Genomic DNA, 18,113 nt, shown 5'->3' on the forward strand with positions numbered 1-18,113 from the left:
TCACTTGCAGTATTCATGAAAGATGCTAACTTGTCTGCAAAGACTGTTCGCTTTCATAGTAAAAGTCATGCATTTTCAATTGTTTTGGGGGGTTTCCCCCTCCGATTCTGGTTTGGGTCGCACTTTTTCAAGTTTCACTACTTCTCAGTAAGCAGCAGGCGAGTGTTTGCAGATAAATCGTTGTCTTCCATGCACACTATGGGCAACTGCGGTAATCTGTTAGTGACCAAAGCAATCACAAGGAGGTTTTTGGTGCAGGACGCTCTTGGTGACTGATTTCAGCTGACACAGCCAGTAACCTCCAGCAATCATTCACGAACCATGGGGGAATACACATTGTTTCCCAGCAGGCTTAGGGAAGCTGATTGGTCTCTGTGTGGCTGAGGCCTGCAATAACAAAAATACACACACATTTTTGCATGAAACTAAAAAGTCTTAATTTATGTATTTTTTTTCTGCTTCTTACAGTTATCTTAAGCATTCTTTGCTGCAAGATAAATGCACCCAAAGGGAAAACAGACTTGTGACCTTGTTCTTGTTGCAGAATAAATAACGGTCAGCTTGGCTCCTAAAGGAGCCTTTATTCCATAGCTGTAAAGCGGCCTCTATAGAAGGTCACTTTAACAACAAAAAGACACAACGATACACTTGGTTCATGATATATTTTTTATTGTTGGGTAAAATGACAAGCGTGTTTTCTCTATATAAATAACAATCACATGAAAGAACATACGAGACATGGCTATAGGGAAGTGGAATCAGTGTTTGTGATCACAATGTGCTGCTTGGGAACAGGATGTCCATAATGATAGCTGTGTGTTTTGTTTTTCATTCTTAAAAAGGAGTGTGCTGATTTTCTGAAATGAACAGAACCTGGCAGAATCTGTACACTGATGAGAAACGAATGGAGTCACAGCCAGCCGCTATGTACAGGACATTAACAGAGAGAAAGGTCAGAGGTCGTCATCAGCAGAGTCGGGGTTTAAAACAGGAAAATTTAAATCAAAGTATATACGCTTTAACTGGAAAGACAGAATGACTATATATAATCTGTACACATCAAAAGTTCATACTAAATTTGAGATACAGTTGCCCATTGTGATTCAGAGTCATAGAGTGCTAGGGTGAATATGCATAGAAATGTGTCCAGCTAGGAAACGGTTTCATTGACTACTGCAGTAGCATCTAGAAAGAGCTGCTTCTCATGCTCAAAGACCCTCTACACGGCACAACCACATCTACCCCAGTCCCCAGTGTGCTAGTTCATCATTACTTCACATTAAAACATTCACTTGAAACATGCTGTCAAACAGAGCAGACTACGCATGTGCTCCACATTCAGCTACACTCTAAGATGCTTTTCTTTTATTTGGTCCAGGGATATTAAAATTATGACAGAATTTTCTTCACACACGAGTGCTCTATTGACTCTTAGCTAAGGAACATTTTTGAAACATTTTAAATTTCACAATGTGTAAAGCTGGCAATATTTACCTAACATCACCACTGACTTTCATTTTTCTGCTTTAGACTATAAATGAAAAGAAGAGGAAAAAAAAAACTATATCATTCAAAACCTTCCAAAGCTGGTTATAATTTCGGATCAAAGGTTACAGAGCACACAACCATAATGAACCACTCAGTCTCCACTTCAAACAGGATGGGATCACAGCAAGGGCTCGTTTTAATTAGACAGATTTGGCTGCATTCGATGGACGAGAGCTGTAGATTTGTGAGGAACCACTCACACTCACCATGAATGAAGGGGTCAAAGAAAGAGGTATTAGTCTGCAGTCACACTGGGAATAATTATGCTAATTCCTCTGATGGAGGGGAATTTTCCTTAAAGGCACAGGAAAAAAGTTGGGAATGGGAAAATTGAAATTATAAGATTTAATCTGGGTGTATACAATATATATGTATATATGCATTTCTGCCGATTCACTTTAGTTTGTTTTTGTTAAGAGATTATCTACAGCATTCCCACACACTGAATACAACCGAATAATAATGCAAAGTTGCACATATTTATGATTTCATACCAATTTTCCTGAAAAAAATGTTACTAGCAAGCAACTTTGATGTAGAGGCAAACCACCAGGTGAAAAGAAAACAAACAAACTTGGCTTCAAGACAATATCAATCAATTATGCCCTCACATATTTGTTCTTTTTTTTAGCATTTTTTATTTTATTTTATTTTTTTCATTTTCGGATGACAGTCCCTCATCCGTGTGATGAAGTCAATTTGGTTTCTGAATCTGTGGTTTTCATTATCGGACTCCCACAAAACTAAAGAATCTGCAACAGAATTCAGTGCATTAGTACCTTTGAAAGGAAAAAGCTCACTGGGTCTCATCGTCATGACCTAAGACTCTCCCACCCACACCACCACGTTGCCTTTGAGGACATCGGTGATCTCACAGTTGAGCTTGTTGAGCCGTCCATCCAGGATGAAGAGGGACTCTCTGGACGGTGTCATGAGGTACTGTCCGAACAGTCCGCTGCCCGCCATGATCCTGTTCTTGCTGCTCCACGGCCACTCAAAGGACTTGGTCGGCTCCTTCAAGCTCTTGATCATCTTGACTTTGCCGGTGCTCAGCTCCACAAACAGAGCGTCAGTTTGACGGCCGGAGCTGCCGAAAACGTTATACTGGTGGACTTCGGTGAAGGAGCGCTGGAAGGCCAGATCAGATAGGTGCAAGTTGGTGTGGATATCGAAGGGTTCCTGGATTTGCCCTCGCTCTGAGATCGTCTGGATTCTCATCAAGCCATCACTGTCATCGACAGTGACCAAGTAGTGGCCGTCTGGAGACACATAGGGAGTGCCAGTGATGTCACGGTTTTGTCCAATTACGCTGTCTGTCACGCTGTCTAAGATGAGCTGAGGCTGCGTGGCACCGGTAGAGTCTGGCCTGCAGTTAACAAAGTAATAGCCACCCAGATGGGTGTAGGCTACAGACTTGGGGATGCAGCTGTACTCCCATAAACTGATGTTTTTCACATATGAAGTCGTCTCCAGGTCAATCTTGTGTAGGACAGGCTCATTTCGATGAAGGATGAGGCCAAATCTGCAGAGAATTTAAAGAGAAAAACAAAGAAAAGATTTAATCAATATCACATTTTTCTTCTGAAATCCAAATTAAGAATCAAGAAACTGCCAACCCAGTTGACTGGTTGAGCACTTTGTACAAAAGTAGGGTCAGAACATATCCAAAATATTTCGGTTTACCTGAGCATGACTTTAGCGATACATTTTTCTCATTTAAGACTGTCCAAGCAGTAATGCACAACTGCCCAAATCTGCAGTTTGTTTAATAAACTCTTGAGGCTTCCTTCGAGATCAAATGAATCCCCACAGACCCCGTGTTAAAACAAAACACAAACGTAGAAGCAAGTTTAAATGTTGTATATTATTTCTATATACAGTTTCTGATGCATAAACTGCAAATAATGCACAATGTATTCCCTATAATCCCCATCCAGCAAACATCTCGGCTATCTGACAAAATGCCGCAACTCAGCACGTCCACACATTGCTGAGAATGAGATTTAGCGAGTCAGCAGGTGAAATTTGCCTCCTTAGTGATGCTGCAACTTTTGCATTTTTAGCCTTTATGGATTGTAATTGGTCAATGCTTTCCTTTAAACCAAGTGGAGTGAGTACCTGGAGAAAACTCACTCAAACACAGGCAGAATATGCAAACTCCACAAAAAAAAGCTCAGCTGTCAGTCAATCCAAATCTAGGACCTTTTCACTGTAGGGCATGAGTGCTAGCCACTGCAACACTGTGTTGCTCTGCTAAGATTAGAAGACCATCAGGTACCATTGTAGTTCTGACCGCCGGTGGCATTTCTCCCATGACCTGCTTGGAACCAATGGGGGGGGGGGGGGTAAAGTAAATACATTTTGGGTTTAACTTGGTTTTCATTTGAAAACCAGTTGTAAAAGGGATTTCAATGGAAACTCATCCCCATATAAATAAACATACAGTCTCCTCAGTCTGGTTGTGCTGACAAATTTGACCAAAATTACACAAAAACAGTACATTAGAACTTTGAGGGGGTTTTTAAACACCTTTTCCTTGGATTGCTGCATGACTTTTTTGAATTTTGTTTCACAGACTTGAAGAGCTTCTGACTTTGCTAATCCAGAGTTTTACCTTTAACTCTAGCACTCATACTATTAGATAAAATATCTCAACAACTGCTGATGAAATTTGAAGTATATAGTCATCGCACCCCATGTTAATTATAATAATCTTGATGATTCTTAGTTTTTCCATCCTAGACCATCATCAAATTGCATTTTTAATTTTTTGTTTTATGACCAATAGGGCTGCACGATAAATCGAAAATTTATTGTCATCGCGATATCAGCCTGCGCGATGGGCCCATCGCAAAAGACGGCGTAAACTGCGATAATTGGGTACCTTAAAATGTTTACACACGTGCTGTAAAGAATTTACCAATCAAAGAAATCCATTTACACATTTGACCAGTCGAATAGAGCCCTTCACGGCATTAACCAATCAAATGGATTAGAGGCCCGCCTCCTACGCAGGTCGGGCGCGAACAACGCTGCAGCAACGAGTCAGAGTTGTAATGGCTGAGAGCGAGACGCGTGACGAGAATGCTACTGAACTCGTGGCTAAAAAAAAAAAATAGTACCTCACTTATTTGGAGGTACTTTGGATTTGATAAAGACGACGTTCTCCAAACACAGGTACTCTGCAAAACTTGCCGAACACTCGTGGCAACCACCAGAGGAAACACGACTAATCTCCACCATCATCTTCAATACAACCACAGAGAACTGTTTGAAGAGTTCCAGAAAGATAGGGCTAGCCAAACAAAGGTTGCTAATGTTAAGACAAAGAGCGCAGCAGTCCAACAGCCGTCTCTGTATCAGAGTTTTTCAAGTGGAATTCCTTATGAGAAAACGTCGAAGCGGTACAAAGAAATAACAGAGGCCATTACACATTTTTTGGCTAAAGACATGATGCCTATAAATACAGTTAGCAGAGAGGGCTTCACCAGTCTGATACATAAAGTGGACCAGAGATACCGCATCCCCTCACGAAACTACTTTTCACATGTCGCCATTCCACAAATGTATGAAACATGCCGCAAGACCGTCATGTTTGAACTGAGCCAAGCTGAAAACTACGCAAGCACTACAGACCTATGGTCAAGTCGTACAACGGAACCATATATGAGTTTCACAGTGCACTTCCTCACCGAAGACTTTGAACTGAAAACACGGTGTCTAGAGACTGTGTATTTTCCAGACTCCCACACTAGTGAAAATATAGCCCATGTATTACGTGAGGTGTTAGCCAGCTGGGATCTTAAAGAAGATCGACAAGTGTGCATCACCACAGACAACGGTGCCAATGTTGTGAGAGCCACGGAGCTAAACAACTGGGTCAGACTTCAGTGTTTTGGACACAGGCTGCACCTTGCAATCGGTAAGTTTTATTCAAGGCAGATCTTTTTAGCAATGAAAATGTGCTATACATTATTATCAAATTGATATTGATAAGGATAATGTTACCTTTTTAGACAACTTTAGTTATAAATTTCAATTAGTTTTTTTTTTTTTAAAAAAAGGTTTTAAACATGACAGTTTTTTTGTTTCCTCTTATTTCTCCAGAAAATTCTATCAAAGATGATGCCCGCATTGCCCGAGCCATTGGACTTTGCAAAAAGTTAGTTGGACATTTTTGCCACAGCTGGAAAGCAAAGATGGCTCTGAAAAAAGCACAGCAGAAGCTCAACCTCCCAGAGCACACACTGATCACAGAATGCCCAACCAGGTGGGGTTCCAGGCAGAAGATGATTGAGAGAGTCCTGGAGCAGCAGTGGGCCATTTCTGATGTCATCTCAGCAGACAAGAAATCAAGACACTTGATTCCTACTTGGCAGGATCTTGAGGTACTGGAGTCTGTCAACCAGGCATTACACCCCCTGCAAGACTTTACAGATGCCCTGTCTGGTGAGAGCTACGTTAGTGTTTCATATGTAAAACCAGTCCTTCATCTGATGAAGACGTCGGTGCTTGCAGAGAAGGAAGAAGACAGTGATTTGACAAAATCAATTAAGAAGAAAATCCTCGAGTACCTGATTACTAAATATGAAAATCCAGCTACCCAGGAACTTATGGACATGGCGTGCTTCATGGATCCCAGATTTAAAATCAGCTACACCAGCACTGATCGAGTCTCAGACATCAAGACCAGAGTGATGTCAGAAATGGAAGCAGTGGCACAGAAGGTATTCATGCATGCTTATATATAAAACCTTTCAATTCATATTTAGTCCAAAATGTTTACTTTTCTTATAATCTGCTTTCTGTTCCAGGAGAGAAGCTCCGCTGAACCAGAGGCCCAGACAGATGATCCACCCAGTCGTCCCCTGAAGAAGGCAAAAAAGTCCCTGGGCAGTTTCTTCAAGGCAGCTCCAATCCCTACCTCCTCTTTTATGCATCTCTCACAAGCTGTTGAAGCTGAGCTTAACAGCTACTTGCTATCCACGGCCATAGACAGTGAGGAAGACCCCTTGGCATGGTGGAAACTCCACAAAATGACATTCCCACAGCTAAGCAAGCTTGCAAGGAAGTATCTCTGCATACCTGCAAGTAGCTCACCTTCAGAGAGACTTTTTAGTACATCAGGAAACATAGTAACATGTCAGCGCACATGTTTAAAACCTTGGAGAGTAAACATGTTGGTTTTCCTTAACAAGAACTTGCCATAAAAAACATTCACTCAGGAAGGATGAATGCAAGATAGAGAAACCTTTTTTTTTTTTTCAAAAAATTACAAAAATACACTACCTACATTGTTCTTAATTGTTGATAATATTAGTCTTGGCCAGTACGACCACAAAGGTAGACAATTGTTCTTTGGTGTGTTCCCACAGCAGACAAGTTCTTACCTATAGTTTAATCTAGTAAAGTTTCCACTCCAGTTTTGACTTGCATCATAACTACTTGGTGAGTGGTAAAATGATGAACAACTGCATAGAGATAATTTGCAGTATAATTTAAGTTATGTTTATTTAAAACTAATTATAGAGACCGGGAAGGATGTCTTTCAGAATTCAAGCCTCAGAAATTTTTTTATGGGGGCAATGTTTCAATGTTTGACTGCACTTTGTTGTTACACTGCTAATACAGCAGCTTTCATTAAATAAAACTGTGCAGTAAAACGGAAATTATGTATTTGTTTTTTGTTTTTTTTTTGCTATTTATTTTATCGCAAGTCATATCGTTATCGCAGTATTGATCACAGTTATCGCACATCGCAGGTTTTCCTAATATCGTGCAGCCCTAATGACCAACTACATCATCCTATCAGCTGCAGCTGTGTTTAGTTCTACACTCTTTATAATTTGTGCTCTAATACAGACTGACTAGCAATTAGTGCTTGTAAGCTGAATTTGAGGGGCAAAATCATACGTTTCTAGGCTGTCTTCTCGAGCTTCCCGGCCTTTTTGGATGATTAATGCAGAAGGACATCTTGTTAGTTCAAAGCTCAAGTCATTTGCTTTGAACAGTCATGCACTGTATTTGAAAATGTTCTGTAATTTTTGATTTTTTTTAAAGAAATCTGACAGTAAAATGCCCCCTAGAAGCTTAACCTGCAGGTGCAAAAAAAATCTTAAATCGACCAGCACAATGCAGATGATAAGGCAAGGTCAACCTGAAATAAGAAATTGATTTTTTTTACTAGGTAATTATGAAGATTGTTGGACTGTCATAATTTTAAATAAATTTTCAGGAGCAAAACTTTAACATATCTGAGAGGTCCATTTAAAACACTAAAACGGCCATCTTCTGCCCTCTGGCAATCTTCATATTGGCTGTCTAAAATCATCTACACTTTCCCCTTTAATAGAATCATAGCAGTGTTATATGTGGGCAACAATCAGTGAAAATGCTACTCATTAGAAAAACCCAAAGAACCTCCTAATGGCACATTACACTTTAACAGCTGAACAGTTGGAATATGCGGACAGGCCTCAATTAAATGCGAATACCAGGTGATTGATGCTGACAGGCGCTTCAATCTTGCCGTCATTCATCATCTTTTATGCCGTTTGAACACCACACTGTCTGTACCTGTGAACAGAAAATGGCTGTTTGAAAGCCACACAGCACATTATCATCACTGTGAAGGGAATCATTGATCCAGAGATCATTGTGTCCACTGGGGCCAGGCAGGAGATTGCACAGGGTCACAGAAACAACTAAAGCAGAGTTTTTGGTTTGTAACATGTGAGCATAAACTGATAACAACTATTTCTCACGTGTGCGAGGCTGGCTTTACTCCTTAATTAGTTATATTTCACTTATTATGTGATCAGCATTTAGTTTTGGGTTGTTTTTTTTACTTAAAAATTTCCTGCCGTTGGTTTGGAGCTGCTAACGATCGATGGCTTTTGGCATCTTAAATAGTCTTTAATTAGCTTGTCTTATTATTAATGGAGCAGTTTTTCATATTTTGTTGCCAAGTCTAGACTGTGCTACAAAACAGTTGTCTGCATTTAGCACAAAAATTGTGGAGCAGACCATTTATTTTCATTCATTTTCACAACTAAAAATCCTTTTTTTTTCCAATTTAATCAGGAAGACAGCAGATTTAATTGTTCCTTTTGTAACTCAGTGTTACTGTAAGAACTTGCAATATGAATTATTTGACCATTTTCTGTTCTGCACTCCACCCCCTTCATACAGTTAAAGAGCTACTCTCTACTCATTGTCATTTAATAAAAATACAAAAATCTATTATTATGATTTAGCCAAGTCTAAGACTGAAAGGAAACTGAGGACCACCACTGAAAAACAACTAGTTTAATCCCTGTAAGGGGAACCAAGGATTTCAGAATAAGTAAAGCAAAGACAAAGGAAACAGGTCAGAGTAGGCAGGTTGCTGCAGGGAAACGGTAAGAGACTTGGACAATCTAATCCAAATTAATTACCTGGACTGGACTTTTATTTAAGGTTAGAGTCTAACACTGGACCAGTTCACTCATCCTACCAAGTTGTTATTGCTCAGATATGTGAATGTGTTACTTCCATAAGAAGCAAGCAGTGATATCAGCAGCCTTTCAGAATTTCTCTCTTAATCATTAGTTAGGCTAGCAGAGTCAATGCTAGCCTAACTAATGATTATATACAATAAACTTTTATTTGGAGTTGACATCAAACTGAAATGAACCACACTTTGCTGTTTTTTCCTGGCTCCGAACTGGTCTATACTGGTGGCTGTGTGCGCAAACCTTCTTCACTTTGTCATTATGAGGTATTTGTAGAATTTTAAGGGTGAAAAATGAATTGAATCCTAAGATTCAATAAGAAACAACCACTGTAATACGACAAATTGTGGAATGAGCGAAGCGTTGTGAATACTGCACTGTATCCTAACAAGAAGCTCTAGCATCTCTCTCAGTAAGTGCTTGTGAATACAGCCAAATTCTCAGAACAGCCAAGAATTAAAATGCCCATTCAAATGAATTAATCAGACAAAGTTTTCATTATACAATCAGGACTTATGAGTAATTTAGACTGTAAAATTTGTTGGCAGTATACACTGGTTAACTTTCATAAGTTGTATTCGATTCACTGGAGTCTTACAAAGATTTATGATCATTCAATCAATTCTGTGAAACCACCAAAGCGGTTTTATGTCAATTAAAAAGCCCTCCGTCACTAAACATGTTGGTTCTTGATTCTACTATAGTGTCCCTCACCTATATTAAAAAATAAGCTCTGAAGAAAGATGGGGGAATCTAGAAGAAAATCATCAGAAAAATGTATTGTGCAGTTTAAATCTGAAAAACCATTTTCACCCACTGGCAGGCAGAGCTGGTGATTTACAGACCAATAATACAACTCATCAAACAAGCCTATCAAACAACACTGAAATTGTTTTGCCATGGATTATTATCAATATTGTGGCTGATCAATGACTAGTGCACAAATGCTGTGAAATATTGGTAACATGCTTGGAAGCAAAAGGTCGATGCGATGAAACAAATACTTTTCTCAATGGTTTGACTTTTTTTTCATGTATGAAAAATTGATAATCAGACATTGTTTGGCCTTGCTGTGATGTGAACACAGCTGGGGTGCAGACCCGGATTGCTCTGTGCCAAACTGACAGCTGCTGTTTGTCGTTTGTACCAATGACTAATGCATAAAAGATTTCCCCCAATTCTGCACAAGATGGCTATGTTCAACTAGCTGCTTTGCATGCTAACTCATCTCTGTGTCAGTGTTTTCACTTTAGAAATGGCTGAGTCTAAACACTTAACCCCAGAGTAATGTTTGCTATGCAGTTCAGTAAAAGATCCTCAGGGTAAAGCTCGTGAGCAGCGACAATGGATGCTGAACAGTAAAATATATCTAAAGCACAGCAATTCTTGTTCACCCATCCTCTAGCACAAAAAGAAACATCAAACCAACATCTCGCTCGACTTGTTTTGCCAAAAGGGAGTCTGTGCAATGATTAGAAATTTGTGGAGAAAAAAAAAAAAAGAAGTGTGGGTAGCTTGAGCTGCAGGGTGCTATAGATGTGGGCATAAATAAGAAACAACCACTTTTTTTCTTTCCTTTTGCTGACATGTAAATTTGCTTGGCTACAAGTCGATGGCTGTAATGAATGACAGCCCCTGGAAGTTCCTGTTTGCTTTATAGTAGCTGCCGAGGGAATCCCCAGTCATTAAACAATCCCTGGAAGTTGCTGAATATATGTTGGCCGTTCGCACACTGCTCATGTTGCTTAATCGACTAATCGATGCTGTGTTCCTGCCAGCAGATAAATGCCTGTGTGAGTACCAGATATATAAAGAAAAATCAGAGCCACGGGGTAGCAGTTAATTCCAACTTCTCTATTATCTGCAATAAAACAGTTGTCCAAATAAAAAATGTGTATAGATCCAAAGCTTTGTCCTGCTTCACATGTTGTCACACATTCTCCAGAAGAGTACTCGGCTTCAGCCTCAGGTACTGTCCGATTTTAGCCATATGAAAAACATTCATAATAGTTGCACCTCCAAAGAGAAAGCTTATTTTTAATTATGAGTAGCTGTTAAAGAGAGCACTTTTCACACAACATTGTGGGGGAAAAAAAGAAAGAAAACATGGTCACACTTTCCTGCAATCTTCCCTGCAGGTCTCAGTGGATCTAATTACAGCTGTGCCAGCAACCCCACCCACACTCCCACCACACAGACACACGCCGGACTGCGTGCTCCTCCTCGGCAGGAGACCGTTAACTTCCTGAAATCCTCCAGACCTCCTGCTTGTTCCTGGCCTCTCCGTGACATTAGCCAAGCGTTTGGGAAAAGCTTTTCTCTATCCGCGTTAAGCCTGGGTGTGACAGCTGCTCGTGACATGTGAAAACCGAAGCAGCGTTTCGATGCACTCTGCACTCAGCAGGTCTATGCTTTGTTGTTGATGAACTAAAGCGATAAAGAGCAGGTGAGGTGCCAAACTGCCCCCCCACTCTCTGACTTTGTTGGGTTGTTTTTTTTTATTTGATCTCGGTGAGAACAAAGAAAATACTAATGACTCCTGTAAGTAGTGGCATTTGATGATAATACTAATTGCTGATTCATTCTTAAAACCACTCTTTAACCGTTTGACACAAAGAGTTTGGGGATATCTTTATCAGTGTAAGAGGCAGCTGCATTTAATTGTTGTTATTCTGTTTTGGTCATGATGTTTCTGAAAGGAAAATTTCAACAGCTATAAACGGCATAGCTTATTTAATTGTTTTTAAAGTTAATGCACATTATGTGGACATCCTGTACAGAACTGGAAATAAACCTAAGCCTCAGGTATTGCTGCTGATTTATCAGGTAATCACCATTTACTGGTAATGTCTAGCACCAAGCTCGGAAATTTGTTACATTATTTCCTTAAAAGAAAAAGAAAAGAGTCCGAACGGTTGAAAGGTCTATTTCAATCAAATTAGTAAAGGTAGGGCCTAGCAGGCAGCCGTCAGCTGTAGCCACTTTCCTTTGTCCCATCTGTCAGTCAAAACCTCTATACCCCTAACAGGGAGTGGGGTGTTTACTATTCATAAAGGCCACAATCTTTTAGTTTTTTTGTATCCGGTTACAAAAATGCTTCCTTCAGAGATGGACTCACTTTTGGAGCCAAAGTGGCCATTAAAGAAACAAATCCTCTTTGATGTTCATTTTCAGCTCCTTATTTTTGCTGCACGATTATTTGCTTACATGTCATTTTTAATATTCACCTTAATGTTGTGACCAAGTGACGAAAATCATAATAAACTCCTAAACTTAACTAACCACTGAGTAAAAAAGCAACGCTCTAAATGGGAGATTAACTGCAACCTGCCTTAGCATCTTCTATCCTAGACCTCCACCTCGCCCTTGTGTCTCCTTTATTTGAATTTGATACACAATACTTCTTAGAGTCTAATACTGCAGGAGCCCCTGCATCAGGGCACCGATGCCTAAACACCTTTGACATGTTTAAGTCTGTCACCCCAGCGACTTCTGACCAAGAGCAGTATTTGATGGCTTGGAATGTGAACCAGTTGGATGGGCTGAGCTTCTGCCTCCCAGACACTTTAAAGTAGGCATGAAGATGCCTTACAGCTTAACATGCCCTGAGGGGTAGATTCAGAATCTATTATGATGTATTATTAAATCTACAGAATTATAAAATTATAAAAAATGAATCGGATTATAAATTTACCAGTGTGATATGCCTATCTCGCTAGTCACTTGCATTTGTCAGTCCTCTTATTTTTTGAGCATTTGAAAAGCACTGCGTACAAGATCTACCAGAGCTACTGTGTAATATTTACAGTCTTTGCACAGGAACCTGCACAGGAACACAGCCGACAAATACTTGATTTTAAACAACCTAGCAACATTTAAGATAAAATAATAATTGATGAAATTAATTCAGTATTTGCAACTGTACTGAAATCTGGTAACTGTTCAAAAAGTTTTCAAGAAGAATGCAGATCATTTTCTGCCACTTGCTGTTTATTACTGAAAACTGAATATTTTTGGTAATCTGTTGGTTGGAAAAATTAAGATTAAGATTATTTAGTTTTTCTTTGTTTTTGGAAGTTTTTATGACCGAGTGATTTGATTAAAAAAAAATCAGTAACTTTGGCCTTTTTCTTCGTGGCCAAACCAGAGTTTAAACAGTCAAAGGATATTTAACAGTTGTAAGGATTCTGCGACTTTCAGCAAGTGTCCTTTGAGATACTGCCAAGAAATGTAAAGCAAAGAGTACACTGACATATTTAAAATTTCTAATACTTATAATATGCTTATATTATTTATTGTTTTCTGCAACTCTTTTGTGATTTTTTTATGCTGGTTCTTGTTAGTCTTTTGAATTTATTTAAAAAATAAGGAATTGTATAATCAGTTTCAGGGTGCCCAGTTCAGTTTCATCAGATAACTGTGTGGCCTTGATCCAAAAACCCACTCAAGTAGCGCAAAACAATGCTCATTCAAATTATTGTATTGAGTCTTGAAGAGATTTTAAGTAAAGTGAATTAAATGCCAAAGGGGTGAACCTAATTTGCAAATCAATTTACATTAGGAATGTTGCTGGATCATGCTGGATGTACCTGATGTGGTTAATGATGAGGCTGGAGGCGGGAATGAAGAAATCGTCCACTCTGTCGAAGCGCCTGCCGACCGGTTGTGTGTGAACGGTGTGGTGGGAGACTCTTCCGCTGGCCTGATTGATCACCTGGTGAAGACCAACAGAGAAGCAGGTGGGTGTTTAAAATGAGCTTGATGAATACACTCAGTGCTGCTGGTTTCTCCTCATTAAAGTCTTTAAATCATACTTACTTGGAGCTAACAATGAACCGAAAGGGACTAATATCAGAAAGCTGCAAAGGTTTCCAGCATTTTTTAACAGATAAAACTCTTCAGCCTCTCCTCGTGCTGTTGAGTAGCTGGAGCTTCTCAGTAGGAGGTGATGTGTGCTATATTCCTTGGTGTCTAAATAATCATCATGCATGCATGGAAGCGTGTAGACATGTGGTTGTGTGTAGGCAGGGTTTGCTTTGATTGTACCACAATGCTGAAGGCAAATTGCCACAGACCAAATCCCTGCATTACAAATCTCTGTGCTCCTGATGACAAACTAGAATTTCCAATGAAACCGCTCAATTTGACTCAAAGGAAACAATTAAAAAACACACTCATTAAATATTTGTTCCATTTATAGCAAAGGCCTCAAAATTGAACATATACAAAGAGTATTTATAAGGTGCAATCAATAAGTGTAGTGAATTCCAGAATTTAAAGAAAGAAAGAAACAGCAGATTTAGTTAATACTATAATAGCGCGAGTGCTATTTTCAGTGTGTTCCCCAGAGGTCCTGTTTTACCACTTGAAGTATGCAATATGTGCTACACTGGCTCAGCAACCCTTCATCTTGAGTATCATGTTAAAAATTATTACATGAAATTTGGGTCATTTTGATGTTGACCCAACAAGTTAATGTTTGCTGTTCGCAGAGACACAAGTGGTCAGAACAGGATATCTAAAGAGCAGTGTGAATGAGATGGACCAATCCTGATGTGCAATAAAAGCACCATCTTTTGATATATATATTTTAATTTAACTTTTTAATGATACAACACTCTACCTTTGTGGTCAGAAGTTTATGTGCCTGGATTTATGTGTAGTGGTTCAGAACCAAAAACTACTACAGCCTTAATGCCTGCTGCACTCAAAGTGCATTTAATTAACTTAAAATATACTCTAAGGGAGAAGCAATGAAAGTAAAGGTGGGATGCAGATGGAAATTAGCCCAAGGCTATAATCTGGCATATTTACATTTGTTAAAATGTTCATTAATATGTATTGCCCCTCTTTCTAAAAAATAAATAAATAAATAAAAATAAAATCTTTTTTTCAACTGTCAAATAATGCACAGCTGAAGTCACTGAATTTGTTGTAGGGAGAAAAGATCTGTTTGTTTGTTTTTATCACCTGTAGCTTTCTGGATTGGCTTTGTTGGTAATGTTATGCTAATAGTTATTCCTTATTGCTGATTTTACAGCTTACACATGCCTATCTTCACACAGGGTATTTAATATAATCAGCAGGAAGATATTAAGTTCCTCTATCAGCTCTTTTTATTTATAGAATCCTGAAAGGGTTCGTTGAGTAATAGAAAATTAATGACCAGATAATTTGGCACTGTTGGTAAAGGAAAAATGAGCAGCCTTGGACTCTGGGACAACATGATTGGTATTTTTCACAATTTTCTGACAGTTGGTGAACATAATACATTTTAAAGCATGTGAACTATCCGAACTTTGCCTTGATAGTCTGCATCTCTGTGCTTGTTTATATAACTCACTGCTTTCAACCGTTTTACAAGGACGAAAATGGACAAGGACTGCAGAGGAGAGAAAAACATTGAAATATAATTAACTAGTGAACCACGGACACACCTGCAGGGTAGGAAAGTTCTTCTCCATGTCTCCCCAGCTGAGCAGCCACACCTGGTCATGAGATTTGTCATAGTGGAGCTTCACTGGATACGGGTCAGTGCTGACCGTCTGAAAGAGAACACACAACCGATCAAAAACCAAATTGAGCCCAAAGACAGCAGGGCCATGGTATAATACCGCAAGGCAAACTAGACTTGTGTTTGAAGAGATCCCTCTTTGATGTGCAATGGTAATGCTTTTGAAAGGTTTTCCTGCAGACTAATGCACCGCGGGTTGACAGGTCCAAGTCTTCTTTTAACAAGGTAGATTGGAGGTGTGCTTTTTATGTATAAGGTGTGTTTGGTGTTGAGCTGCATTTCAAATCAAGTGGTGACAGACACAATTTCTTTACCACACTGAAGTAATTGCTTTCAGTCTTTATCCGTTCTTTGACACACAGCGGCAATATTCCCAACCAGAACAATAGATGAGCCGTATGTGACAGAAAAGCGCTCCTCATGCATTATGTCCACCTGAGTGCAGAGAGACACCCGGCTCAAAGGGAATACGGAAATCTCAGGGGAAGCGAGAGCATGCAGTAGCTTTACTCCTCACAACAGCAAGAAAAAGCAATCATCTTTTTAAAAAGAATTATTGCAACCCTGTATTCCCACAACCCCCTTTGACTGCAGCTTTCCTTCTATAATATTTGTTTTGCCACAAAATCCTAATGGTATTGTTTACCTTGGCAAAATATATACTGTATTACTGAGAGAGTAAACCTCTCCTAAGAGAGTTATTGCAAATAAGATGAGAATATCTGTTGAATCCTAACTAATCTCCGAGCATGTAGTCATCAGAGAAAACAGGTGTTCACGTTGTTCTTTTCCTCTCGACTGACAACTTCTTTCTGGCTGAGGAAGATTATAAAGATCCTCAGCCAATATGCTCTAGTAACTTCTACAGATCTGTCAGAGATGAAGCGCGGAGAACATTGCAGCTACTTGCACACAAGTATCCGCATGCACTCTGCAATTCATTAGTTATAATGCACAAAATACAGCTTGCTCATTAAAAACTGTTAACTAACAATTTAATTGGTTGCAAATTTCAAAACGCAAATCGCTTGTTATTGTTGCTTTCGGCATGTCAATCATATTAATAATCCAATGAGAACACGAAAATCTGGGAAACCAGAACTTGCGTGTATCTTACCATTCGAGACGAGTGACGGGTTCAGGTGGGTAATTAACAACTGGTAATATAATGCAATGAAGCTAAACCTCCAGGCGACTGAATAATGAGCTTGTGACAGACTCTGGGACACCAACCTGCTTACTGGCAGGTCCCTGAGAGGCTGGCAAGCTGTAAACAGCTATCACGGTGTCAGGAACATCTGCAGGGATCTGAACAGCCCGGAATTAGTCTGACACACCCAAAAAACCCACTGACACTGATGATTCAACTCCACCACTCACTGTTATTTCCTGAGGAAGCCTTGCATTAAAAAAAATCCACCAGGAAAAGAGACGGGTGCAGCAAGGAGTGTTAAAGGGGCGGCTTCCTCACACCATCTGTGAGGAAGATGGCAGGATTTGCCATTTTAAAGCACTTCTGAAGGGTTGCCAGGCGACAGTATCCTTGAAGAGGTGGGTCTCAGGGTCACTCGGTCATCACGTTGACGCTAAGGTTAACTGTGGGTCTTGACGGTTGCAGTTTGTATGAAATGGGTCAGGTCAGGGATTAGCAGTCAAACAAAAGCTGATCTTAAAGCTGAAAAAGCAGCACTTTAGCGGTTCAAGTGGAACAAGCAAGTAAGAAACAAAACAGACTTCATCAAGTAGAAAAATTCAACACATGCAGACAAAGCCCTGCACTCTGCTGTTGACACTGACGTTGCTTATCAGAATGATTTTATAATCTCTCTGTAGTGGTGACAGTAGTGGCTGGGAACCCCTGGTCAAAATTACTGCTACTGTGAATAGTTGTGTGTAAGTAGATAATAAACTGATGTCTAAAAAGACAAATATGAAACATTACTTTGAATATTTTAAGCAAGATTAGAGCACTTTCTGTTTTATATAATTTTGGTGCAAAATAAAAGTTTGGGCACCCCAGAAGATTTGACCTCTCACATAAGTTTTGCCAAGGTTTCCAACCTTGATTACAGTTGCTTGTTAGGCCTATTTTCGTATTAGGTCAGAATTATGGAAAGGCCTGGGGATGCACATTTCACATCTTAATAAACACTCAGACTCCTAAAACCTTGTCCCAACAACTAGCAGCTGCCTACTACTCTAAAGAACAGAGAATAATTGATGCACACAAAGCTTGACTACAAGAAAATAGCTTTTTTTTAAGTAGAAGCTTTCTTACTTTGTAATGGAATTAAGACATGGTAAACAGAAAGTAGAGGTCAGGTTGAAAGAGCTGCTTGAATAATTGCTAGAAAACCAAATAAAAATAGTTTTTTCTTAAATAGACATTTGGAGTAGGTCTCCACGATTTCATAGAAATAACCTTAATGGAATCAGAAGTTTGGCATCCAAACAAACCAGATGAATGGCAGACTGCTTTTTAAAGATGTCGGCGATATCTTTCCTCAGCAAAGCCAGCAACTCGACCTTGACCGCCTCAATATCAGGATTAGCTTGAG

At 39.5% G+C, this 18,113-nt stretch overlaps 1 protein-coding gene across 2 annotated transcripts in view; it reads right to left on the reverse strand.

Moving 5' to 3' along the window:
* Positions 1–652: 652 nt before the first annotated feature.
* fstl5 (follistatin-like 5) overlaps positions 653–18,113 on the reverse strand; it is a 214,931-nt gene continuing 197,470 nt past the window's right edge. For both annotated transcript variants that reach the window (XM_082506093.1, XM_082506094.1), the window contains exons 14-16: positions 15,479–15,586; positions 13,631–13,755; positions 653–3,070 (exon numbers count right to left, since the gene is read on the reverse strand). In XM_082506093.1, the coding sequence (XP_082362219.1) occupies positions 2,368–3,070; positions 13,631–13,755; positions 15,479–15,586 (936 nt within the window). In that variant the 3' untranslated portion in view covers positions 653–2,367. The remainder of the gene's footprint in view (positions 3,071–13,630; positions 13,756–15,478; positions 15,587–18,113) is intronic.

Source organism: Aulonocara stuartgranti, assembly GCF_965226115.1.
Source record: "Aulonocara stuartgranti genome assembly, chromosome: 2".
NCBI classification, from domain to species: domain Eukaryota; kingdom Metazoa; phylum Chordata; class Actinopteri; order Cichliformes; family Cichlidae; genus Aulonocara; species Aulonocara stuartgranti.